This window comes from Oncorhynchus mykiss, chromosome 22 (assembly GCF_057628025.1).
Source record: "Oncorhynchus mykiss isolate SJ-2025 chromosome 22, ASM5762802v1, whole genome shotgun sequence".
NCBI lineage: Eukaryota > Metazoa > Chordata > Actinopteri > Salmoniformes > Salmonidae > Oncorhynchus > Oncorhynchus mykiss.
This window is the reverse complement of record NC_143043.1, coordinates 3,201,233-3,227,525: the sequence shown is the minus strand read 5'-3', so window position 1 is coordinate 3,227,525 and position 26,293 is coordinate 3,201,233. Positions and strand designations below refer to the sequence as shown.

Sequence of the window (26,293 nt, the reverse complement as noted above, 5' to 3'; positions counted from 1 at the left end):
GCAGCTCATCCAGGATGGCACATCAATGCGAGATGTGGCAAGAAGGTTTGCTGCAGGACCGCTACCTCCGCCTTTGTGCAATGAGGAGCAGGAGAAGCAGTGCCAGAGCCCTGCAAAATGACCTTTAGCAGGCCACAAATGTGCATGTGTCTGCTCAAACGGTCAGAAACAGACTCCATGAGGGTGGTATGAGGGCCCGACGTCCACAGGTGGGGGTTGTGCTTACAGCCCAACACCATGCAGGATGTTTGGCATTTGCCAGAGAACACCAAGATTGGCAAATTCGCCACTGGCGCCCTGTGCTCTTCACAGATGAAAGCAGGTTCACACTGAGCACGTGACAGACGTAACAGGCTGGAGACGCCGTGGAGAATGTTCTACTGCCTGCAACATCCTCCGGCATGACCAGTTTGGCGGTGGGTCAGTCATGGTGTGGGGTGGCATTTCTTTGGGGGGCCGCACAGCCCTCCATGTGCTCGCCAGAGGTAGCCTGACTGCCATTAGGTACCGAGATGAGATCCTTAGACCCCTTGTGAGACCATATGTTGGCCCTGGGTTCCTCCTAATGCAAGACAATGCTAGACCTCATGTGGCTGGAGTGTGTCAGCAGTTCCTGCAAGATGAAGGCATTGATGCTATGGACTGTCCCGCCCGACCATCCACCACCTCATCAGGAGCATGCCCAGGCGTTGTAGGGAGGTCATACAGGCACGTGGAGGCCACACACTACTGAGCCTCATTTTGACTTGTTTTAAGGACATTACATTAAAGTTGGATCAACCTGTAGTGTGGTTTTCCACTTTAATGTTGAGTGTGACTCCAAATCCAGACCTCCATGGGTTGATAAATTTGATTTCCATTGATAATTTTTGTGTGATTTTGTTGTCAGTACATTCAACTATGTAAAGAAAAATGTATTTAATAAGAATATTTCATTCATTCAGATCTAGGATGTGTTATTTTAGTGTTCCCTTTATTTTTTTGAGCATACATACATACATACATACATACATACATGCATGCATGCATACATGCATACATGCATACATGCATACATGCATACATGCATACATACATGCATACATACATACATACATACAAAGGACCTAGAAGACTACACACAAGTTGATATCCTCCGGAATGACATTGACTGGACTGTGATATTTGTCAAGTACATTGATGTGACAGAGAAATTCTGTTACTTAAAATATTTGCACTCAAAACTTGAAAATAAAACTATTACGTAGCTGAAGTTTGAACCCAGTTTGAAGAGGGCAAACTATTAGATTTCACGCTCAAGAAATGTGACCACATGATGTAAGGAAATATTCTTCCAAAGAAACTGCCATTAAGGGAATAAGAAAATAACCTCACTGAATGTTCAGAAGCATATAGTGACCAATAAGATGATTTTGCACACTACATTTTTCCCTTGAGAGGGAAGCTGTCACAGCCTGATTAAAGTATTTGAGGATCCATAGCAAAACAGTTGAGACCCAAAATAGCCTATTTCAATTTTCGCAATTGATTTGGCACATTTGGATAACTACATTTGATTGAAATGTCATGTTGGGGAATAATCAGAATTAGTTGGTAACATAGATAAGATGTTTTATATTCATTATATGCTTGTGAGTTATTTCGCATTAGAATGTCTATTTTTGGATAATACTGTTGGCCGGTTGCAGTTATCTGTTCTCTGACATGGGGTCAGTTACTTGGGCCGCAGAGAGGGGAGGGGTCAAGCTTGTCTTCATATGTAAACATATCTTTTGAATCAATTATCTCTTGGCTCCACAATGTCTGTGTGCCAGTCACAGTGTCTCTTTGATCTTGTCAAGGAGGGGGTATTTGATATATGCCTGTTGATAGGATTTGATTTATGGTCCTGAGAGCGAGAAAATAACATAGTTTAGGAGACAAAGCTGAACGATAATTTATGGCCAATGCTGTCTGGCTATGTGTGTCTTTGCTATAAAGGATCTCAGTTACAATGTGTAAGGACTCTCAGACAATTCATTTATAAACCCCTGAATTGATCTGAGAGTCACAGGGTTGTGATAGAGCTCATATAATTAAAGATGGACTTTATGATAACTCTGACTTGTGTGTGGTTTGCTCTCATGATTTGGTAAATACAGGAAATTTCCACGACAGTCATGCTCTGTAACTAGGGTTGTGAGCGTTAAAATGTAAAACCAAATTGGGATCCTTGACAATAAGAGAAATCACTAACAATTATTTTTTATAACAGTGCAGCTATCAAAAAAACATTTTATTTCCGATGTATTGCCTAAATATACGATAGGCTACAAAAGGCCTGGGGAAAGTTGTGTAATTTAAATAAACCAGAGAGGAAGAGGCGAACTTGAGTCTACTTTGGTCAATTTGTGAGGCATGCAAGAAAAGACATTGCGAGATACAGATTACCAAGACATCTGCGCACCACTGTTCTTTCTGCCTGCCCCCCCCCCTCTCCCTCTCGCTGGCTCGCCTGGGTTGTCGTCATTACGTCGATTCTATTACGAAACATTTCAAAGCGAAAGCAAACGGCAAGAAACGGAGGGACTTGCCTGAATTTGTCCAATAGAAACTTATGTTTTAGTTTGGATGAATTTGGACTAGTTAGTTTGGACTAATTACACCCCTGCTCTTTCCCTTCGCCAATGACAAAAGTGTGTGTTTAGTCTTCGGTCTGTTGTGTATAGAATATCTAGGCTATTCATTGATGATACGCCCTGCTTTACTGAAGTTGGGAGACATTGAAAGCCAAGAAATTGCGAGATACAGCTTTTGATTGCCGATAGATAAGCCTGCCTGGTGGCTGACCTGCCTATGCTGTCCCCTCTATCTCCATACCTGGCTAGCTCGTTATGAAAGACACGAGTGTTTGTGTTCTCAGAAGTACGGCAACTATGAAGTCTCCTCCTTTCCAAAAAATACTGAATCTTAGGAGTTGATTCCTAGCAGAATCAAATCTTGACCCTCAGAAATGGGAGTCGACACCCTGGAATCGACGTGCAAGGACTCGAAGAATCAATTATTGTAGAGGTGATTCTCCAACACTACGTCATCATCGTTAACAGTTGGAAAAATGGCAGAGAAAGGCAAGCAGGAATGTCATGTACTGTATGGCAATACTTTGAGAAGGTAAACGAGAAGCAAATGCTAACTTTGCGTGGTGGAATTGAGGTACAGTATTGGTATTTAATGTGCAATATGAAAGGGATGCACCATGAGACCTGGCAGCAGCACAGCTATGAATTCACATGGAACTTGATGCATTTTCCTTATCGTTTTAATGGAAAATAAATATGGCAGTTTAACCGTTAAGAAAAAAATTGATATTTGTCACAACCATAACTAACACAGTTCCCTCCCTGATAACTTGTGAGCAAATGTTGAAGCACATGTTCCAGTTTGAGTTGTGTTGTTGAGAAAGCTGCCAGAACCAAGGAGACCTCTCTCACTCCCTCCCCCCCTCTCCCTACATGCCATGTCCCATCTTCCTGTGAATGACTGAATGTAGCCAGCTGGTAGTAGAGCTGTATGGTGAGAGCATCAACACCTGAAAGACCTAGCTACCTAAAAGCACAGGCCAACTCAAAGAACACAACAACTTCTCCTGGCCATAGTACTAGGACTATATACTATCACAACTGTTTGATATTCCTGTACTACAATACTGTATGTTACTACTATATATTACATGGTACTCCTCCTGAGTGCATATTCTTTTACTGGCTTATCCTCAGTGGTATGGGATGGAAAGGGTGAGAGTTACACTACATGGACAAAAGTATGTAGACACCTGCTCGTCGAACTGACTTTCTGCACTGCTAGTGCTGTTATTGTGAAGTGGAAACGTCTAGGAGCAACAACAGCTCAGCAAGTATCCGCAGCAATGTTCCAACATCTAGTGGAAAGCCTTCCCAGAAGAGTGGAGGCTGTTATAGCAGCAAAGGGGGGACCAACTCCATATTAATGCCAATGATATTGGAATGAGCTGTTCGACGAGCAGGTGTCTACATACTTTTTGCCATGTAGTGTACCTACCCCCATACATTTAAAATCATTCTAAGACCTAGTCAAGAGTCCTACTACTGTATCCAAATATAAACCCAGCCTGCACCTGGAAGAGCATGGTGCGGTTTTTGTCGGCGTCTGAGGGCTGGACGTTGTTGGGGGCACTGGCATGGCGGCGGCGTGCCGGGGCGGCTTTGAGCGCACCCTCTAGGGGCCTCCGCTGCAGACTGCCCGCCAGGCTGCTACAACGCGTCCGGAACTCCTGCTGCTCCTCGAAACCAGAGTCCTCCAGGATGCACTCGGGGAAGGACCCCCGCAGGCTGCCCAGGCTGGGGCTGTTGGACATGATCTTCCCTGGGAGACATAAGAACGAGTCAATACCCTCTAGGCCTTCAACCGCACTCCCCCAAACACACAAACACAGGCTACCCAGACATGCCCTTCACTACGGAGAAGACACAAGGACGAGTCATACACTAGACTGTTGGTCCAATGCCACATTTCTATTCACAGGTCTCTTGTGAAAAATAATGAATTGGACTTCAACTCAACACCTGTTCATCACATGTTCCAATTAGCTGCAAAATCTGAGAGACAACATCCTCAACCCCAACTTCATACCATATGCGGAAAATGGGACACGGAATGATGTGTTTTACTACAACTTAGCCTAGAACATCAGTTTTCAACTACAAAAGTGGATTTTAAGGAAAGCTATGCTTTAAGGTCACAATATTATTTATGTTCATCAATCTAGCATGTTCTGTGTGGTACATTTCAGCAACAAGCTGCCCTCATCAAGAATTGTTTGGACACTTTACTGGGAGAGGTCCTTACCTCCAGAACCTCCTCTGTTAGTGACCTCATCCACCTCCAGCCCCTCAGGGTCCTCGAGCCCCTCGCTGTGGGTGGTTGAGGAGAGGGGGTCTCCGTCATCCCCCATGATGAACTCTATGGGGGCGCTTTCTGTGGATCCCCGCTGGTCATTCAGGAGGCGCAGGTGCTTGCGCTCCAATTCATGCTGGCGGAACTTGTTGATGCAGTCATCAATGAGGGTGGAGGGAGCCTTCTTGTGCCCGATAGTCACCTTTGATTAATTGATTAATGGATACGATTGATTGATTGATACAATGACTGGTTGATATAATCTAATTGATCTATTACACAAACAATGTCAATTACGCATACAAATACAGTCATAACTGTTTTAGGGAGCTTAGCTCTCACATATGATTAAGACAATTCAGTCATCCCAAACACATACCGACATAAAGATACTGTATATGGCTTTGATTCATGTCAAATTATTGATGATAAACACACAGTAAGTTTGAAAATGGATCTGATAGTGGTCCTGTACCTTGCCACAGTAGAGCACTTCAAACTTCTGGGAGTTATAGAAGGCCTCTTCAGTATCCCGCTTGGGCTTGGAGTCTTCCTTTAGGGCCGACTTTGACACCGCACGGATACTACTGATCACTTCTGGTACCTGGAGAGGGAGGGAGGAGAGAGAAATATGAAGGATATGGAGGGAGAAATGAGAAGAGGGGAAGGGAAAGAGGGGGGAAAGGGAAGAAAGTGTAAATTGTGAAATTACTGAGATATAGATGTAATTATTGCAATAGTTTGTGAGTGGGAAACATACACTATAATTCAAAATTGACATGTTGAAATATAATCATTTTAAAATGCGCTAATTTCCCTAAATCAAATCAAATGTAATTTGTCACAAGCGCTGAATACAACAGTGAAATGCTTACTTACATGCACTAAACCAGCAATGCAGTTCAAGAAATGAATGAAAATATTTACTAAATAAACTAAAGTAAAATAAATAATAAAAAGTAACACAATAAAATAACAATAACGAGGCTATATACAGGGGGTACCGGTACTGTATCAATGTGCAGGGGTACATGTTAGTCGAGGTAATTTGTACATGTAGGTAAGGGTAAAGTGACTATGCATAGATAATAAACAGCGAGTAGCAGCAACGTAAAAACAAAGAGTGTGCGGGGGTCAATGTAAATAGTCCGGGTGGACATTTGATTTATATTTATTATGGATCCACAGCATCTACTCTTCCTGGGGGTCTGTCAAAATTAAGGCACTTATACCATTTATTTTACTGGGATTGATGTATTGGGCCGTACGCACTACCCTCCATAAGCGCCTTATAGTCGGATGCCAAGCAGTTGCCATACCAGGCGTTGATGCAACCGGTCAGGAAGCTCTCAAACTTTTTTTTTTTTTGTAGAACTTTGAGGACCTGGGGACCAATGCCAAATCTATTCAGTCTCCTGATGGGTAAAAAGGTGTTGTCTGCAGTCTTCACGACTGTCTTGGTGTGTTCGGACCATGATAGTTTGTTGGTGATGTGGCCACCAAGGAACTTGAAACTCTCGACCCGCTCCACTACAGCCACGTCGATTAAATGGGGGCCTGTTCAGCCATCCTTTTCCTGTAGTCCACGATCTTGCAAACGTTGTTGTTCTGGCACCACACGGCCACATCTCTGACCTCCTCCCTATAGAATGTCTCATCATTGTCGGTGATCAGGCCTACCACTGTTGTTTCGTCAGTATACTTAATAATGGTGTTGGGAGTCATGCTTTGCCACGCAGTCGTGGTTGAACAGGGAGTACAGAAGGGGACTGAGCACGCACCCGAAGTACCTCCGTGTTGAGGAATCAGTGTGGCATATGTGTTGTTGCCTACCCTTCCTGATGGGGCGGCCCATCAGGAAGTCCAGGATCCAGTTGCAGAGGGAGGTGTTTAGTCCCATGGTCCTTAGCATAGTGATGAGCTTTGTGCACACTATGGTGTTGAACACTGAGCTGTGGTCAAGGAGCAGTTCTCTCACACAGGTGTTGCTTTTGTCCAGCTGGGAAGGGGCAGTGTGGAGTGTGATTGAGATTGCGTCATCTGTGGATCTGTTGGGCGGTATGTAAATTGGAGTGGGTCTAGGGTTTCCGGGATGATGGGGTTGTTGTGAGCCATGACTAGCCTTTCAAAGCACTTCATGGCTACCGACCTAAGTGCTACGGGTCTGTAGTCATTTAGGCAGGTTGCCTTCGTGTTCTTGGGAACAGGGACTATGGTGGTCTGCTTGAAACAGTAAGTATTAAAGACTCAGTCAGGGAGAGGTTGGCAATGTCAGTGAAGATACTTGCCAGTTGGTCCGTGCATGCTCGGAGTACACAACCTAGTAATCCGTCTGGCCCTGCGGCCCTGTGAATGTTGACCTGCTTAAAAGGTCTTGCTCACATCGGCTACGGGGAGCGTGATCACACAGTCATCCGGAACAACTAGTGCTCTCGTGCATGCTTCAGTGTTGCTGGCCTTGAAGGTCACTGGGCAGCTCGCGGCTGGGTTTCCCTTTGTAGTCTGTAATAGTTTTCAAGCCATGCCACATCCAACCAGCGTCAGAGCCGGTGTTGTAGGATTCAATATTTTTTTGCCAGCTTGATGGTTCTTCTGCGGGCATAGTGGGATTTCTTATAAAGAGTCTGGATTATAATTAACAGTTTGTGTTACTACCTTACAAAAGCTTGCATTTTCATCTCATACAATTGATTGTAATTACACCATTTTTACCTCAGATTGGCGATGTTAATATAAAAATCTAGATGACACCAAATCGATTACTTTAAAACAGATTAATATCTTTGGTTTGGTACCGTTGATTTGATCATACATGCTTGTCCGTTGCAGGACAGTCACTATTTAGACCTAACTGTGGGAGAGATGATTTGTTGAAATTATCCAGTCAAAAAGGTGCAATTTTATTTTTCGTATTGGCCATCTACCATAAACACTGTCCCACAAAGAGATGAGTTGATGGCTACTACATGTTCAAATCTATTGAAAGGTATACCCAAGTTCGTTGTGGTTTGAAGAGCGGAAATGGCACATACAGTGCCTTGCGAAAGTATTCGGCCCCCTTGAACTTTGCGACCTTTTGCCACATTTAAGGCTTCAAACATAAAGATATAAAACTGTATTTTTTTGTGAAGAATCAACAACAAGTGGGACACAATCATGAAGTGGAACGACATTTATTGGATATTTCAAACTTTTTTAACAAATCAAAAACTGAAAAATTGGGCGTGCAAAATTATTCAGCCCCTTTACTTTCAGTGCAGCAAACTCTCTCCAGAAGTTCAGTGAGGATCTCTGAATGATCCAATGTTGACCTAAATGACTAATGATGATAAATACAATCCACCTGTGTGTAATCAAGTCTCCATATAAATGCACCCTCACTGTGATAGTCTCAGAGGTCCGTTAAAAGCGCAGAGAGCATCATGAAGAACAAGGAACACACCAGGCAGGTCCGAGATACTGTTGTGAAGAAGTTTAAAGCCGGATTTGGATACAAAAAGATTTCCCAAGCTTTAAACATCCCAAGGAGCACTGTGCAAGCGATAATATTGAAATGGAAGGAGTATCAGACCACTGCAAATCTACCAAGACCTGGCCGTCCCTCTAAACTTTCAGCTCATACAAGGAGAAGACTGATCAGAGATGCAGCCAAGAGGCCCATGATCACTCTGGATGAACTGCAGAGATCTACAGCTGAGGTGGGAGACTCTGTCCATAGGACAACAATCAGTCGTATATTGCACAAATCTGGCCTTTATGGAAGAGTGGCAAGAAGAAAGCCATTTCTTAAAGATATCCATAAAAAGTGTAGTTTAAAGTTTGCCACAAGCCACCTGGGAGACACACCAAACATGTGGAAGAAGGTGCTCAGGTCAGATGAAACCAAAATTGAACTTTTTGGCAACAATGCAAAACGTTATGTTTGGCATAAAAGCAACACAGCTGAACACACCATCCCCACTGTCAAACATGGTGGTGGCAGCATCATGGTTTGGGCCTGCTTTTCTTCAACAGGGACAGGGAAGATGGTTAAAATTGATGGGAAGATGGATGGAGCCAAATACAGGACCATTCAGGAAGAAAACCTGATGGAGTCTGCAAAAGACCTGAGACTGGGACGGAGATTTGTCTTCCAACAAGACAATGATCCAAAACATAAAGCAAAATCTACAATGGAATGGTTCAAAAATAAACATATCCAGGTGTTAGAATGGCCAAGTCAAAGTCCAGACCTGAATCCAATCGAGAATCTGTGGAAAGAACTGAAAACTGCTGTTCACAAATGCTCTCCATCCAACCTCACTGAGCTCGAGCTGTTTTGCAAGGAGGAATGGGAAAAAAATTCAGTCTCTCGATGTGCAAAACTGATAGAGACATACCCCAAGCGACTTACAGCTGTAATCGCAGCAAAAGGTGGCGCTACATTAAGGGGGCTGAATAATTTTGCACGCGCAATTTTTCAGTTTTTGATTTGTTAAAAAAGTTTGAAATATCCAATAAATGTCGTTCCACTTCATGATTGTGTCCCACTTGTTGTTGATTCTTCACAAAAAATACAGTTTTATATCTTTATGTTTGAAGACTGAAATGTGGCAAAAGGTCGCAAAGTTCAAGGGGGCCGAATACTTTCGCAAGGCACTGTATGTATGTATGTATGTATGTATGTATGTATATATACACATACACACACACTGCTCAAGTGTCTTTTTATATTCTGTTTGTACAGCCTCATGCTTTATCAAGGAAAAGGACCTTTTTTACATTTCCAAACCTTCTCTGGAAGACTTACACACACAGACAAACAGGCCCCATCATTCATTTTCTTGTCATGTTGTTCCAAGAGTTTGAACTTCAGTACTTCAGAAGATGTATGGTTAAAAACACTAGGCAATTGAAAGGATCCTGTATTGTGGCCAAATGTAGGCCTAGTGCTTCTCAAGTGAACCATACTTTATCTGCACACCGAAAAAGCATGAGGTTGAACAAACAGAATATAAAAATACAAACAATAACAAGATGTATCATTCTGGGACAAACCAGAATTAGGCCGTGAGCCAGGAAACAGCTTTCACATAGACGCAACCTGAACAGGACAACTATACAAGGCTATATACACAAGGCTCGAGACCTGGAAAAATACAACCGACTTTGGAACAAATGAGAGACTGAAGTCTCTATTCTGTCACACAAAGCTGGAGGCAAAAAAAGCAGAGGCATCATGCCAAAAAACATTGGAAAATGCAGTGTAAGGGCTCAGGGAAATCAAACAAAAAATTTTTTAGCACATGCTTGATAAACAACAGGTGTAGACGAACAGTGGCATGCTTACTCGGGCCCTTCCAAACAATGCAGAGAAAAAGAAGATCATATAAAAAGTAATAACACGTAATAATAAATACACAATGAGTAACAATAACTTGGTTATATACACTGGGTGCCTGTACCGAGTCGATGTGCAGGGGTACGAGGTAATGGAGGTAGATACTGTACGTTCATATAACTAAGAATAAAGTTACTAGGCAACAGGAAAGATAATAAACAAACAATAGCAGCAGCATATGTGATGAGTCAAAAAAGTTTTTAAAAAAGGGCCATACAGATAATCAAGTAGCTACCCGGACGAACTATGTAGCACTCTTATGGCTTGGGGGTCAAAACTGTTCGGGGTTCTGTTGGTTCCAGACTTGGTGCATCGGTACCTCTTGCAGTGTAGTAGCAGAGAGAACAGTCTATAACTTGGGTAGCTGGAGTCTGACAACTTTAGTACCCATTTCTGACACCACCTGGTAGAGAGGTCCAGGATAGCAGGGAGCTCGGCCCAGTGCGCACTGCCCTCTGTTGGTCAGATGCCAAGCAGTTGCCATATCAAGCGGTGATGCAGCCAGTCCAGATATGGATTGGAGTGGGAAGGGTGTGTGGGGGGGGACAGAGGGAGAGAGAGACTAAACCAAACTACACCATGCAGAGGCATACAAGTCAACGCTGGCTGTCCTTTTAGAAATTCTAGGAAAATGTGAATGCATTCCATCTGGCAGCCTGCGTAGAAGAAATGGAGTGGTGTGAACAAAATAACTCTTGATCAATAACAGCATTCCGCCTTAAATCTGCCAGACACAACAGCACAGGAGTGACTGAATGGCCAGCTCTTAAAAAAGCTTCTGCTTTTCAGAAACACAACCCAAGGTCAAACAAATTGGCCTACTTGTTTAAGGTGGCAATGAATGAACGCTAAACCAAACAAAACCTCCCTGTATCTGCAGTGCTGCACACACCCTATCGCTCTAACTCCGATAAGAGGGGCAGTTGGTCTGTTGGACATACCGATGATATGGTTTTCAATTCCTCTTTGCGGGTTGCGTACTACACCACTGCTTATAAGTTAAAAGGATACTTCGGGATTTTGTCCTGATGTTAGGCCGCGATGTGGCTATGCCATATGGCTGTGGGCTACACTAGTTCAAATAGTAGACAAGACTTGCTTAGAATACCGTGGCATTATTTTATAGTATGAAGAATACAATTGAATAAAGCTGAATAAAATAAAGGATATTTGAGGGAGTGCGCACACGCGGTTATTCTGTGTTGAGCGGTTAACAAAGAAATAGCTATTCCTATATGCTTCATTAAGAGTTATTCATGTAACTTTAGTTCTACATACATTGAGCTACAGTGGGGCAAAAAAGTATTTAGTCAGCCACCAATTGTGCAAGTTCTCCCACTTAAAAAGATGAGGCCTGTAATTTTAATCATAGGTACAATTCAACTATGACAGACAAAATGAGGAAAAAAAATCCAGAAAATCACATTGTAGGATTTTTTATGAATTTATTTGCAAATTATGGTGGAAAATAAGTATTTGGTCACCTACAAACAAGCAAGATTTCTGTCTCTCACAGACCTGTCTCTCATTCACAATTCCCCAGTGGCATTCCCATAATACTATTTTTTATTTTATTTAAACATGCCCTTTAAGGCCAGTGCCCTTGATCTAAATATAATAATTATAGTTCACTTCTCCCCGAGTGCTGCGTGCTCCGAAGCACCTCTCACTCACATCCTCTCTCATCACGTGATCGGGTGTTTCTCACAGGCTACAAGTGAAGACAGACACATCGGGGACGCAACTGAGCACGTCATTATCCAATTGCAAAGGGCATATTGAAGACATTGGAAGAACTGTCCACATGTACTTTTCGTCAGCCAACAAGACGTATAGGCCTAACAAACAGCAAAAGCACTAGCGTATATCAATCTATAGTACAAAAGTTGACCTATTCTATGCGAGAAAAAAATATTCCAAACATAGTCTGGGACAGTGGTGGGATGCAATTGATCCCAAATTAATACAACCACTAGCATAAAAAAAAAACTTAAAAACGCAATGTTGATAAACTATTAGGATATTTCTTCACAGTATAAAGCACAGCAATGCGCCCACGGCATTAAGCTATAAGCGTGAATGTTCCATTAGCGGGGAAACACCATTATCACATTGGTCACTTTTGATTAGGCATGTAATACTTTAATTATTAAAGGTGCGTTTTTTACATGTGAACTCACATGAAGTGTTTGATTAGATTTGAGGGATAATAGTGCTGAGTACCAGGCAGTTAGCAAGTTTGGTAGGCTACTAATGACCAACAGCAGCATCAGTGTTACCGTGACTAAGCAGTTGTGGAATTTGACTGTCTTAATGGCTCGTGTGGCGGTAATACGGTATAACATAACAGCCCAAGTCATCAGTCAAAAAGAGGGTGTGTTGTCCTGCTCCTGAAATCTGCCGCAGCATTCATCCCAGTATCAGCAACAGAGAATTGGGGTAGGCACATGTCTGACATCAATGTCTGCACAATTACTATGATAATTCAATAATGTAATTTATATGGAAATGTATTTAACATAAAAATACTGTTGACAAGTAGGCAGTGTAATGGAATTGTTTTGCCTTCTGTGGTAGGTTTTGTGGGTTTTGACTAGAGGTCGACCGATTATGGTTTTTCAACGCCGATAACGATAACGATTATTGGAGGACCAAAAGAGCCGATAGCGATTAATCTGACGATGTAAAAATGTATTTGTAATATTGACAATTACAACAATACTGAATGAACACTTATTTTAACTTAATATAATACATCAATAAATTCAATTTAGCGTCAAATAAAGTGAAAAATGTTCAATTTGGTTTAAATAATGCAAAAACAAAGTGTTGGAGAAGAAAGTAAAAGTGCAATATGTGCCATGTAAGAAAGCTACCGTTTTGTTCTGAGCAAGGAACGTAGAGAACATATGAAAGCTGGTGGTTCCTTTTAACATGAGTCTTCAATATTCCCAGGTAAGAAGTTTTAGGTTGTAGTTATTATAGGACTATTTATCTCTATACCATTTGTATTTCATATACCTTTGACTATTGGATGCTCTTATAGGCACTTTAGTATTGCCAGTGTAACAGAATAGCTTCCATCCCTCTCCTCGCTCCACCCTGGGCTCGAACCAGCAACACAACGACAACAGCCACCACATCGAAGCAGCATTACCCATGCAGAGCAAGGGAAACAACCACCCCAAGGCTCAGAGCGAGTGAAGTTTGAAACGCTATTAGCGCGCGCTAACTAGCCAGCCATTTCACTCCAGTCACACCAGCCTCATCTCGGGAGTTGATAGGTTTGAAGTCATAAACAGCGCAATGCTTGACGCACAACGAAGAGCTGCTGGCAAAACGCAAGAAAGTGCGGTTTGAATGAATGTTTACGTGCCTGCTTCTGCCTACCACCGCTCAGTCAGATACTTGTATGCTCAGTCAGATTATATGCAACACAGGACACGCTAGATAATATCTAGTAATATCATCAACCATGTGTAGTTAACTAGTGATTATGATTGATTGTTTTTTTATAAGATAAGTTTAATGCTAGCTAGCAACTTACCTTGGCTTACTGCATTTGCGTAACAGGCAGTCTCCTTGTGGAGTGCAACGAGAGAGAGGCAGGTCGTTATTGTGGTGGACTAGTTAACTGTAAGGTTGCAAGATTGGATCCCCCGAGCTGACAAGATGAAAATCTGTCGTTCTGCCCCTGAACAAGGCAGTTAACCCACTGTTCCTAGGCTGTCATTGAAAATAAGATTGTGTTCTTAACTGACTTGCCTAGTTAAATAAAGACGTACAAATAAAAATATATTTTTTTTTAAATAATAAAATGTATTTATTTATTAAAATTGGCAAATCGGCGCCCAAAAATACCGATTTCCGATTGTTATGAAAACTTGAAATCGGCCCTAATTAATCAGCCATTCCGATCAATCGGTCGACCTCTAGCTTTGACACTTATGTAGGTGTCATAACCAGCCATAAAATAAGGCCTGTCACAACAGGTCTAAATAACTTGTCATAATATGATCATGATATGTATATATGTGAGCTGTTATGACATGGTTATGAACACATGTGTTATGACACTAGGTGTCAAGTGTTAACAAAAATAAAATGTGAAGCTTGCATTGAATTGCCCCTCCATGTTGCATACAAGGGGCCACATTACATTATGTCTGAGAAGTAGAATCAATAAAGGCTACATGTAGTCTAGTGTAATTTCATATTAGGAGACAAAAATGAGGAGTAGGCTACACCGTGCTCGCAAAATAAGCCCAAAGACACTGGACCTCTGTATCCCAGCGACAGGCTAGGTTATTCTACATGCAACAGACCAGAGACTAAACACACCCTTACAGTATGTTACCATCCACTCAAGACTAAAAATCGTCCCGCAGCTTAATCTATGATCACTGGTCTAGGAAATCCCAGACCTAGGGTAACAGCACTAGGTCTGGGAATCATGTTGGATTGTGTCTTGGCCAATTTGGTCAGGGTGCTCTTCAGACAGACAACTCTTCCAACATATCACAAGTTTGGGTAGGCAGGGTTTAAAAATTGGAAACAGGCAGACAATGCCCACACAGATGGCTCTGCAAATGTTTTGCCACAGGCAGTAAGTGGTTGTAAGCTTGTAATGCCGCATGCAAACTACTCACTTGCAAAACACACAGTTAAAATATCATCCACGAGCTCCATTTAGCTAGCTACCAGGAATGTTTACAAATAACATGAACAGATGGGCTCTGGACGGATTTCCGGCACACGTCCTAACTCTGCCCTTTGCTCTCTGCCACGTTGGTCTAAGTACAGACATGTACGCTGGAACATTGGTACATTGTGGGAGGCAAACCAGTCTGTCTAGAGAGACTACGGAATATTCTCTATGTTGCCTGGTGTCTAGTTTCACAACCCTTCCTCTAATAAAGATGTTCAAAGACCTTCAAATCAAAGAGCTTCAAAATTATCCAGTCAAAGATGCAGAGATTGCTTTTTTGACATGAACTTAGCTGAAAAGCCAAGGCAATTCTGAGCCCAAAATAGCTCTGTGGGAGGGGGGTGGAATCACTGCTAGCCTATATGGCCTAGGTAAGCCATGATTTGTCTAGCACCTCTAGGCCAATAAAAGAAAACATGATACAGGACGTCTGTTTAACAATTTAACAGTCCGTTTGTTATTCATAGGTAAAGTAACGCTGTGCCACCATTTAATTTAATTAATTATTTGCAGTGAACCCAATCCCCAGGCAGTGAAGTGGAGACACTTGTTCCCTAGGTTTAGTCTAGTCTGCAGCAGTAGGCTGTAGCGCCAAGGGAAGAGAGAAGGGATTGGATACAACCTTTAATCCTTTATTAAGAGATTATTGATTCACCTGTGCGTAAATCTAAGTAACATAATAAAAAAATCCCTATCAAAATCCATCAATTTAAGCTTGAGACGTGTTTTTTTTGTTTTGTTTTTTTTACAAGGGCTGCGTGTCAATCCACCACATCTGCCTATATCGGCCTCCTGCATCTGCGGTGGAAGGTGGTGTTTGTCAGACCATGAGTCGTTACAAAAAATCTTTCTAACGAAAACGTCTGTCGCGTCTGAAAGATGAGCCTACGGAAAGATGAGACTCACTGGACTCGTCTGACGGTGACCTATACAGATGAATGGAAGTATGGAGGTAGTTTTGTGGAAACAAAAATAAGGGGTTAAATGTGTGTCCAAAAGGGGGGGGGGGCGCTAGAGAGCACCACATGGAGAAGACGCTTCTCCGACTATGAGAAACACGGCCAAGGGGAGACTAATTAATCCAAAAACAACCAGGTAAGAAAGACGGCAAAGTGCCTGAACCCCCGGAGCCAACAACTATCAGATTAGCAGCTATCAAGAAATTGGAAGAGGACATGAACGCTCGATTTAATCTGGAATTTACCTTACAATCAGTGCAAACCCAACTCGCATTATTGATCTGGAAGGAAAAGTTGTGTGTCTCGTGGTAACCTATCACCACCCTCGAGGGGCAGTACTGTAGCACTACTGCTACAGATTTAATGTATTATATGTACATTTGTATGTATTATGTATTTGAGGACCAAATAATAATACTTCCTAAATGTAATCTGTTACCTGTCCAAAATTGTAATCTGTACCTTAACTTTTGGATTACCCAAACTCAGTAACAATCTGATTACAATACATTATTTTTAGATTACTTTCCCCTTAAGATGCATTAGAAGACAACAAAAATGTATGTTACCAATTGAACAACATCTATTGCAGGATAAATCAATGTTTAAGTTTACATAGCTGGCCATATATGGATGTTCAAATGTTTACTTTATGGGTTGGTTATGTAGGCTTCTTCTCACCCATCGCTTTCTACTACATACAGTTGAAGTCGGAAGATCACATGCACCTGAGCCAAATACATTTAAACTCAGTTTCACAATTCCTGACATTTAATCAGAGTAAAAATTCCCTGTCTTAGGTTAGTTAAGATCACCACTTATTTTAAGACTGTGAAACGTCAGAATAAATGCAGAGAAAGCTTTATTTCAGCTTTTATTTCTTATATCACATTCCCAGTGGGTCAGAAGTTTACATATACTCAATTAGATTTTGGTAGAATTGCCTTTAAATTGTTTAACTTGGGTCAAACGTGTCAGGTAGCCTTCCACAAGCTTCCCACAATAAATTGGGTGAATTTTGGCCCTTTCCTCCTGACAGAGCTGGTGTAATTAAGTAAGGTTTGTAGGCCTCCTTGCTCGCACACGCTTGTTCAGTTCTGCCCACAAATGTTCTTTGTGTCTTGTGTCATGACTTGTGTCATGCACGAAAGTAGATGTCCTAAAAGACTTGCCAAAACTATAATTTGTTCACAAGCAATGTGTGGAGTGGTTGAAAAACTAGTTTTAATGACTCCAACCTAAGTGTATGTAAACTTCTGACTTAAACTGTATATATGTATAACTTTAGGAGCGGGGCTGCCTGTCTTTGCAATTAGTTTATTTTCAAATTGCGCTCGTTAACATATTCAGCAAGCAGCCTCCATTAGAAATTCACTATTATTTGTGCTAATTTTAGTAGCATTCTGGTAATAGATACCCAATGGGCTTTGCGTTTTTTGGGCCAACCCTTGTGTACTAAGCCGGTAATGACATAAAACCCAGTGTGAGAGAAGGACGATAGGACGCTATGAATATCTAGATATCGCCCAACCCTAGTTACAACAGTAGAATTATTGACAGCGAGAATGAATGGTTCTTTATCCTGGAAAACCTCCCAGTCCATAACGTTTACAAGCATACCCATAACATGATGCAGCCAACACTATGATTGAGAATATGAAGAATGGAGTTAGGAAGGACGCCTGCATCTGTGTAGTCACTGGGTGCATTGATGCACCATCCAAAGTATAATTCATACCTTCACCAACAGATATTCAACGTCTGCTTTTTTCTTTACCCTTCTATGCGGGGCATTGGAAAAGCTTCCTGGTCTTTGTGGTTGAATCTGTGTTTGAAATTCACTGCTCAACTGAGGGACCTTACAGATAATTGTTTTTGTGGGGTACAGAGATGAGGTAGTCATTCAAAATCATGTTAAACACTATTATTGCACACATAATGAGTCCATGCAATTTATTGTGACTTGTTAAAGCAACTCCTGAACTTATTTAAGCTTGCCATAACAAAGGAGTTGAATACTTATTGACTCAAGACATTTCAGCATTCCATTTTTAATTAGTTTGTAAACATTTCTAATATCATAATTCCTCTTTGATATTATGGAGTATTACATTAAGGCCAGTGAACCAAAAATAATTAATTATATTCCGAAGGCACTATATACGACCTACTACATATTTTAAGTTAACGTTTTTTTGTTTTTTTTTTATAAATAAAAAAATCTATGTATTGATTACGTTGGTCTTCACATATAAAGCTTTGGAAAAAATGGTTTTAATGGTTTCTCTGGTTTTAGTATGTATAGGTATGCGTTTGAGTAAAATTACAATTGTTTTATTCTATAAACTACTGACAACATTTCTCCCAAATGAAAATGTTCTAATTTAGAGCGCTGGTTCTCAATTCTGGTCCCAGGGAACCAAAGGGGTGCACCTTTTTGTTTTTGCCCTAGCACTACACAGCCGATTCAAATCAAAAACTCATCAAAAGGCATTGATGACTAGGGCAAAAACAGAAATGTGCACCCATTTGGGTCCCCGGGACCAGGATTGAGAACCAGTGATTTAGAGCATTTATTTGCAGAAAATGACAACTGGTCAAAATAACAAAAAAGATGCAGTGTTGTCAGACCTCAAATAATACAAAGAAAATAAGTTAATATTAATTTATAAAAAGCACAATACTAATGTTTTAACTTAGGAAGAGTACATAAATCAATATTTGGTGGAATAAACCTGATTTTCAAATCACAGCTTTCATGCGTCTTGGCATGCCCTCCACCAGTCTTTCACATTGATGTTGGGTGACTTATGCCACTCCTGGCACAAAAATTCAAGCAGCTCGGCTTTGATTGATGGCTTGTGAACATCCAGCTTCCTCTTGATCACATTCCAGAGGTTTTCAATGGGGTTCAGGTCTGGAGATTTTTTTTAATTTTTTTTTACACCTTTATTTAACTTGGCAAGTCAGTTAAGAACAAATTCTTATTTTCAATGACGGCCTAGGAACAGTGGGTTAACTGCCTGTTCAGGGGCAGAACGACAGATTTGTACCTTGTCAGCTCGGGGATTTGAAATTGCAACCTTCCGGTTACTAGTCCAACGCTCTAACCACTAGGCTGCCCTAGTGGTTAGAGCATTGGACTGGGCTGGCCATGACTGGGTCTTGATATGGTGGTCCTCCATCCACACCTTGATTGACCTGCTGGAAAAACCAATCCTCAGAGTTGGGGAACATTGGCAGAAGGAAGCGTTTTCTTCCAGGACAACCTTGTACGTGGTTCGATTAATGCGATTCAAAGACAAATCTGCCCCATTCCAGCCTTGCTGAAACACCTGCAGATCATTACTGATCTTACACCAAATGTCAGTGGGTGCGAGACACTGGCTTGTAGGCCTCTCCAGGTCTCGCACCCACGGTGAAATTTGGTGGGGGATCTCAACGTCAACAGTGAAGAGGCGACTCCGGGACGCTGGCCTTCTAGGCAGAGTTGCAAAGAAAAAGCCATATCTCAGACTGGCCGGAAATTGCGGTCACTACAACGCCAAAATATATTCCAAATTAGCTCCATAATAGACAGAAACATGGCAAACGTTGTTTATAATCAATCCTCAAGGTGTTTTTCAAATATCTATTAGATAATATATCAACCTGGACTGGTGGCTTCTTAGTAGGATAGAGAGAAACAATGGCCGCATCTGTCCTTTACGCACAAAACACTGAGAGACTTCAGCTGACCACTGACGCAATGTTGACGTTCAGGCTCATTTTTCAAAATAAAAGCCTGAAACTATGTATTGTGACACTAGACACATTATGGAAGCCATAGAAAAAGGAATCTGGTTGATATCTCATTCACTGCTCAATAGAGACACATAGGAACGCAGAGCTTTCTAAATAAGATTCCCTTCCTGATTGGATTTTTCTCAGGCTTTCGCCTGCAATATCAGTTCTGTTATACTCACAGACAATATTTTTACAGTTTTGGAAACTTTAGTGTTTTCTATCCTAAGCTGTCAATTATATGCATATTCTAGCATCTTGTCCTGACAAAATAGCCGTTTACTTTGGGGATGTTATTTTTCCAAAAATGAAAATAGTGCCCCCTAGATTCAAGAGGTTAACCAGGTGAAATTGTGTCACTTCTCTTGCGTTCATTGCACGCAGAGTCAGGGTATATGCAACAGTTTGGGCCACTTGGCTCGTTGCAAACTAATTTGCCAGAATTTTACGTAATTACGACATAACATTGAAGGTTGTGCAATGTAAACAGGAGTATTTAGACTAATGGATGCCACCCCTTAGATGAAATACGGAAAGGTTCCGTATTTCACTGAAAGAATAAACTTTGTTTTTGAGATGATAGTTCCCCGATTCGACCATATTAATGACCGAAGGCTCGTATTTCTCTGTGTTATTATGTTATAACCAAGTCTATGATGTGATAGAGCTGTCTGACTGAGCGATGGTAGGCACCAGCAGGCTCGTAAGCATTCATTCAAACAGCACTTTTGTGTGTTTTGCCAGCTGCTCTTTGCAATGTTTCAAGCATTGCACTGTTTATGACTTCAAGCCTATCAACTACTGAGATTAGGCTGGTGTAACCGATGTCAAATGGCTAGCTAGTTAGCGGGGTGCGCGCTAACAGCGTTTCAAACATCACTCGCTCTGAGACTTGGAGTAGTTGTTCCCCTTGCTCTGCATGGGTAACGCTGCTTCGAAGTTGGCCGTTGTCGATGTGTTCATGGTTCGAGCCTAGGTAGCGGCAAGGAGAGGGACGGAAGCTATACTGTTACACTGGCAATACTAAAGTGCCTATGAGAACATACAATAGTCAAAGGTATATGAAACACAAATGGTAGAGAGAGAAATAGTCCTATAATTCCTACAACCTAAAACTTCTTACCTGGGAATATTGAAGTCTCATGTTAAAAAGGAACCACCAGCTTTCATATGTTCTCATATTCTGAGCAAGGAACGTAAACGTTAACTTTCTTACATGGCACATATTGCACTTTTACTTTCTTCTCCAACACTTTGTTTTTGCATTATTTAAATCAAATTGAACATGGTTTCATTATTTATTTGAGGCTAAATTGATTGTATTGATGTATTATATTAAGTTAAAATAAGTGTTCATTCAGTATTGTTGTAATTGTCAATATTACAAATAAATAAAAATCAGCCGATTAATCGGTATCGGCTTGTTTTGGTCCTCCAATAATCGGTATCGGCGTTGAAAAATCATAATCGGTCGACCTCTAGTTGAGACTGATGTTTTGCTGGTACTATTTCATGAAGCTGCCAGTTGAGGACTTGTGAGGTGTCTGTTTATCGAATGTACTTGTCCTCTTGCTCAGTTGTGCACCGGGGCCTCCCACTCCTACTCTGGTTAGAGACCATTTATGCTGTTCTGTGAAGGGAGTAGTACACAGCGTTGTACAAGATCTTCAGTTTCTTGGCAATTTCTCACATGGAATAGCCTTCATTTCTCAGAACAAGAATAGACTGACGTTTCAGAAGAAAGTGCTTTGTTTCTGGCCATTTTGAGCCTGTAATCGAACTCACAAATGGTGATGCTCCGGATACTCAAATTCCAAATTTGACATTTTTGGTTCCAACCGCTGTGTCTTTGTGAGACACAGAGTAGGTGAACGGATGATCTCTGCATGTGTAGTTCCCACCGTGAAGCATGGAGGAGGTGGTGTGATGGTGCTTTGCTGGTGACACTGTAGTGATCTATTTAGAATTCAGGGTACACTTAACCAGCATGGCTACCACAGCATTCTGCAGGGATACGCCATCCCATTTGGTTTGCGCTTAATGAGACTATCATTTGTTTTCAACAGGCAATGACCCAACACACCTCCAGGCTGTGTAAGGACTATTTAACCAAGAAGGAGAGTGATGGAATGCTGCATCAGATGACCTGGCCTCCACAATCACCAGACTTCAACCCAATAGATGGTTTGGGATAAGTTGGACTGCAGAGGCAGAAGCTGTCATCAGGGCAAAGAGTGGCTACTTTGAAGAATCTCAAATATATTTAGATTTGTTTAACACTTTTTTGGTTAGTACATGATTCCATATGTGTTATTTCATAGTTTCGATGTCTTCACTATTATTCTACAATGTAGAAAATAGTAAAAAAAAATATATATAAATAAATTGAATGAGTAGGTGTGTTCAAACTTGACTGGTACTGTATGCATACATACATAGTGTTTTCAGAAGGTATTCAGACCCATGGACTTTTTCCACTTTGTTACATTACAGCCTTATTATAAAATTGATTAAATAAAAATCCTCAGCAAAGAGATGTGTCTTACTTGACTAGCAATCTACACACAATAGCCTACATTGTTAGTCACAATTTAGTCACATGATGACCTCAGCCATTCTGAGTCAGTGGTTTTAGCACCAACCTCCTCACATTTGACTTGGGGGACTAAACTAGGCAGCCCAGGTGTCACCGGGACCTTGAGTTGACTGGCTCAGAAAAAGAATAGAACAGGACAGACCCAGGGACACAGCAGAAGGTGGATTCCATGCTAAGGGTCACCCAGTGGTCCAAGAATGAACAAGAGATGTGTGCACATCCCTGATTAACACACTGTTGCTGCAGGGCCAATAATAGATCTATGTTGAGTAAAGAAACAGAGAGCCTGTTATTTAGTACATGCCGCTCCAGCATGCTTTAATTAGCTTTAAAGGGATACTTCGGGATGTTGGCAATGACGCCCTTTATCTACTTCCCCAGAGTCAGATTAACTCGTTGATACCATTTTTAGGTTGCCTCTGCATCCAGTATTAAGTCGTTTTGCGAGCCAACGCTAACTAGCGTCGGCGCAATGCCTGTAAGTATATGGTATCCACTAGCATGCTAGCAGTTACCATAGCCTTCCGGTAATTGCCCTAACGCTAGTTAGCAATTGAGCTAACACTAGTTAACAACTTCCTTCAAACTGCATGCAGTGATATAAAAAAACGGTATCCACGAGTTCATCTGACTCTCATTGCCAAAATACTGGAGTATTCCTTTAATGAGCCTACACATACATACTTTGACTACGCTTGGGGGAATATACCGTATAGGGGTCATTCTATGTAAATGGTGGCTTTCCTGTCCCCCTACTTAAACACCAAGATAATCATTTTAAAATGTTGGATAATGACACAAAAAAATCTGTTTGTTTTAATTTGTGTTTTATTGTTAATAAAACATATGTAGGACAGTTATATTGTAAAAAATAAAAATGGCTTGTCCATCGGGTGACATTTTGAGTTAAACATTTTTTTATCTCCCACTTTAAAATGTCAGAATACAAAGGAAAGTTTTAGTTATTTAGTGGATTACTTAAACATAAACTACATATTATAAATCATTTGCAGGGAATAGCTGTCCCTCAATTTCAGGTCACTAGTGTTCCACTATTGTAAAAACCACCGTAAAAAAACTGCAACATCCTTGCCAACTTCTTACTGTGTCAAAGGTTCATGGAGGCAGGGCTGTTTTGAAAAGCACATAGTGAGTCTGCACGCTTTCTTCCTGTGTTTCTTTTCTTCATTTCAAAAAAACTAAAGTAAAATAACAATACACAGACAATATAAATGGCTGCGCGCACCGCTACCCGCCCTGACACGCCGGCAAAGCACCACCCCAGGCCCAAAGGTATCTTCCAAGGGCGGCCAATGCCCGCCCGATACCCTGGCAGGCATGGAAGCGAGCGCACCCACAGCATGAAACCAAACCACAAGACATAAAAAGAGAAACGCAAAATATAGAATATTCCCACTCCTGATTGGAGGACCTCAAACATTTATACTGTACATTTGTGTATATAATTATTCCAACACTCATTAATTCCACCCTTCAGACAGCCACACATCTTTCCCCAAAAAATATAATTCTGCCATTTCCTCTAGTAAAACATCCCTCCATTCTCCCATGGTGTCTCAATGGGGACTTGAACCTCCCCATCTGCAACATTTCTTCTGAAATTGCCCCCCCAAAAAATGTTTACATTTTTCCCAAGAGCACAATGATATTTCTTATTGACTGTGGTCCTTCACATCCCCCAGTAATACGGTTTGCAGGTCCAACTGCAACCTGATATTATGGCATAACAACCATTCCTGGACCAGACTCCAAAAATAAGCCACCTATGGACAGTACCAAGAGATGCTCTATTGATTCTGTTTCCACATGACAGAGTCTGCACCGGTCAATACCCTATACACTGAGCATTATTTTTGTAGCATCAATTGTTGTTTTGTATATCAGTTCATAAACCATGGTATTGGGACGTCGGAAATCTGTTTCCAACTATCCTGAATTTTATGTGGCATAGTTGCAAACCCTCTTGACCGTAAGTGAAACAGATATAAATCATAAAATGTATTAGTCATTTTAAGCCATTTATGATTTTTAATTGGTGGCAGAAAAACAAACTCATTCCTAATTGCCATTTCTGTGGCAGAGCTGCAATGAGTTGGTTATAATTTCCTATTGTGCAAACACATGGATTAATTGGTGACATAATTCTCCCGTCGTTGAAAAAAAAAAAACGTGGTTTATCCTCCATCAGTACATTGGCGTTTAGCCATATTATTTGCTGTAATATAGATTATGCCTCTACTGGAGGATAAAATTGGAATTGTAACCAACTCTGTATAGCTTCATTTAAAAATAAGGACACTTTAAAACAGGGTTCCATTGTCACCGGAAATGCATAGTTTTAAATGTATAAGAACAAAGGCCCCCCATTTTAAAACAGTGGATGTGCCCCTCTTATTAGCCTACTAGAAACCAGTTTGGATTTAGATATCGTTTTGGTATAATATAAGCTTTAACAGAGAGGTTTAATGCCTTGATATTTAAGTTTTATCCCTCCAAACTCATTTATTAATGAAATATACCCGGTTAACTTTTTTTATATATATTTTTTTTATTATTGGGTTTTCCATTCCAAATAAAATGTCATATTTTTTGTTCCTATAACTTGAAAGAAAAAACCATTATCCTGGAGTCGGTAGAGCCACGAATAGATATGTAAACTGTGGTATCACTAGAGAATGAATCAGTGTAATTCCCCCATAGATGGACATCCTATCTATTTAAAAGTTTTCTATCAAAATCGATAGTTGCAAGAGCATTCAACTTTTCAGGAATGTGCACACCAAGCACATCACTGCACCATCTTTAAACTGGGAGACCATCTAGCAAATAAAGTGTGTCCTTTAGATGCAGAATCCTTACGAATGCAAACGTTAAGTAGGTTTTTTGTTTGATCTTACGTACTGTAATTTTTTGCTGCAACTTTTGTATTTGGGTGTTAAATCAAGATACACTGGAGAAATGATCCAGGTCCTAAATAAGACCGTTCAGAGTTGAATATTGTGAGAGAGAACTTGAATAATCAGCATACACTGATACCTTTGTTTCTAATCCATTCATTTCTAATCCCTTAAATATTCAATTCTGAGCAATACATGTTAACAATATTTTTGCATTTTAACATGGAAGGGTGAGAGGCCTCCAATCTTTTAGAAAGACTGGGTCGTTATACTGTGCTCCTGCTTCAGTAGGTGAGTAGTCAACCCTTATTTTTGTGTGTCAGACAGTTTACAATTTGTGAATAATTCAAACATGCTAGTAGTGGATCTTTCAATACTTTATAAAATGTTTGATATATTTATATTGCAATGCCATCAAGGGGTTGTCCCAGTCGAAAAGGAGTAAATTGCCAACAGTAGTTTGTCCTTTGTAATTGTAAGTTTGTGTTGCAGATAGTTTAACACAATGTTTAAGGAAAATTATATCACAGCACCCTTCAAGTGAAGTTGGGGGAACTTAAAATCTTTGAATTGTCCCCTGCTGTACCCAGCCACATCAAAGGGGTGACGGTGGAGCAGATAGACAGCATCAAGTTCCTTGGTGTCCAAATCACTATAGACTTAAAATGGTCCAAACTCACGCACAGTCATGAAGAAAGTCTCTTTTTTTTTTTGCCTCTTCCCACTCAGGAGGTTGAAAAAGTTTGTGAAGGTTCGACAGCTGTACCATTTAGAGCATATTGACTGGCTGCATCACTGCTTGGTGTTGAAATATCACCGCCCTCAAACTAATTGCACTACAGAGGGTTGTGCAGACAGCCCAGTACATCACTGGGGCCCAGCTCCCTGCCATCCAGGACCTCTATATCAGGTGGAGAGAAAATAAGGCCCGGAAAATCAAAGACCCCAACCACCCAAGTCATATACTTGCTGAAAGAGGTACCGGTGCATCAAGTCTGACACCAAAATTCTATCCCAAAGCAATAAAACTGATAAATA

The 26,293-nt window shown here is 41.0% G+C and overlaps 1 protein-coding gene across 2 annotated transcripts in view; it reads right to left on the bottom strand.

The window, feature by feature from the left end:
- The window catches only part of tbc1d4 (TBC1 domain family, member 4), a 139,595-nt gene that overhangs the window by 105,875 nt on the left and 7,427 nt on the right, over positions 1–26,293 (bottom strand). For both annotated transcript variants that reach the window (XM_021578614.3, XM_021578615.3), the window contains exons 2-4: positions 5,387–5,515; positions 4,864–5,113; positions 4,133–4,380 (exon numbers count right to left, since the gene is read on the bottom strand). In XM_021578614.3, coding sequence (XP_021434289.3) covers positions 4,133–4,380; positions 4,864–5,113; positions 5,387–5,515 — 627 coding nt within the window. The remainder of the gene's footprint in view (positions 1–4,132; positions 4,381–4,863; positions 5,114–5,386; positions 5,516–26,293) is intronic.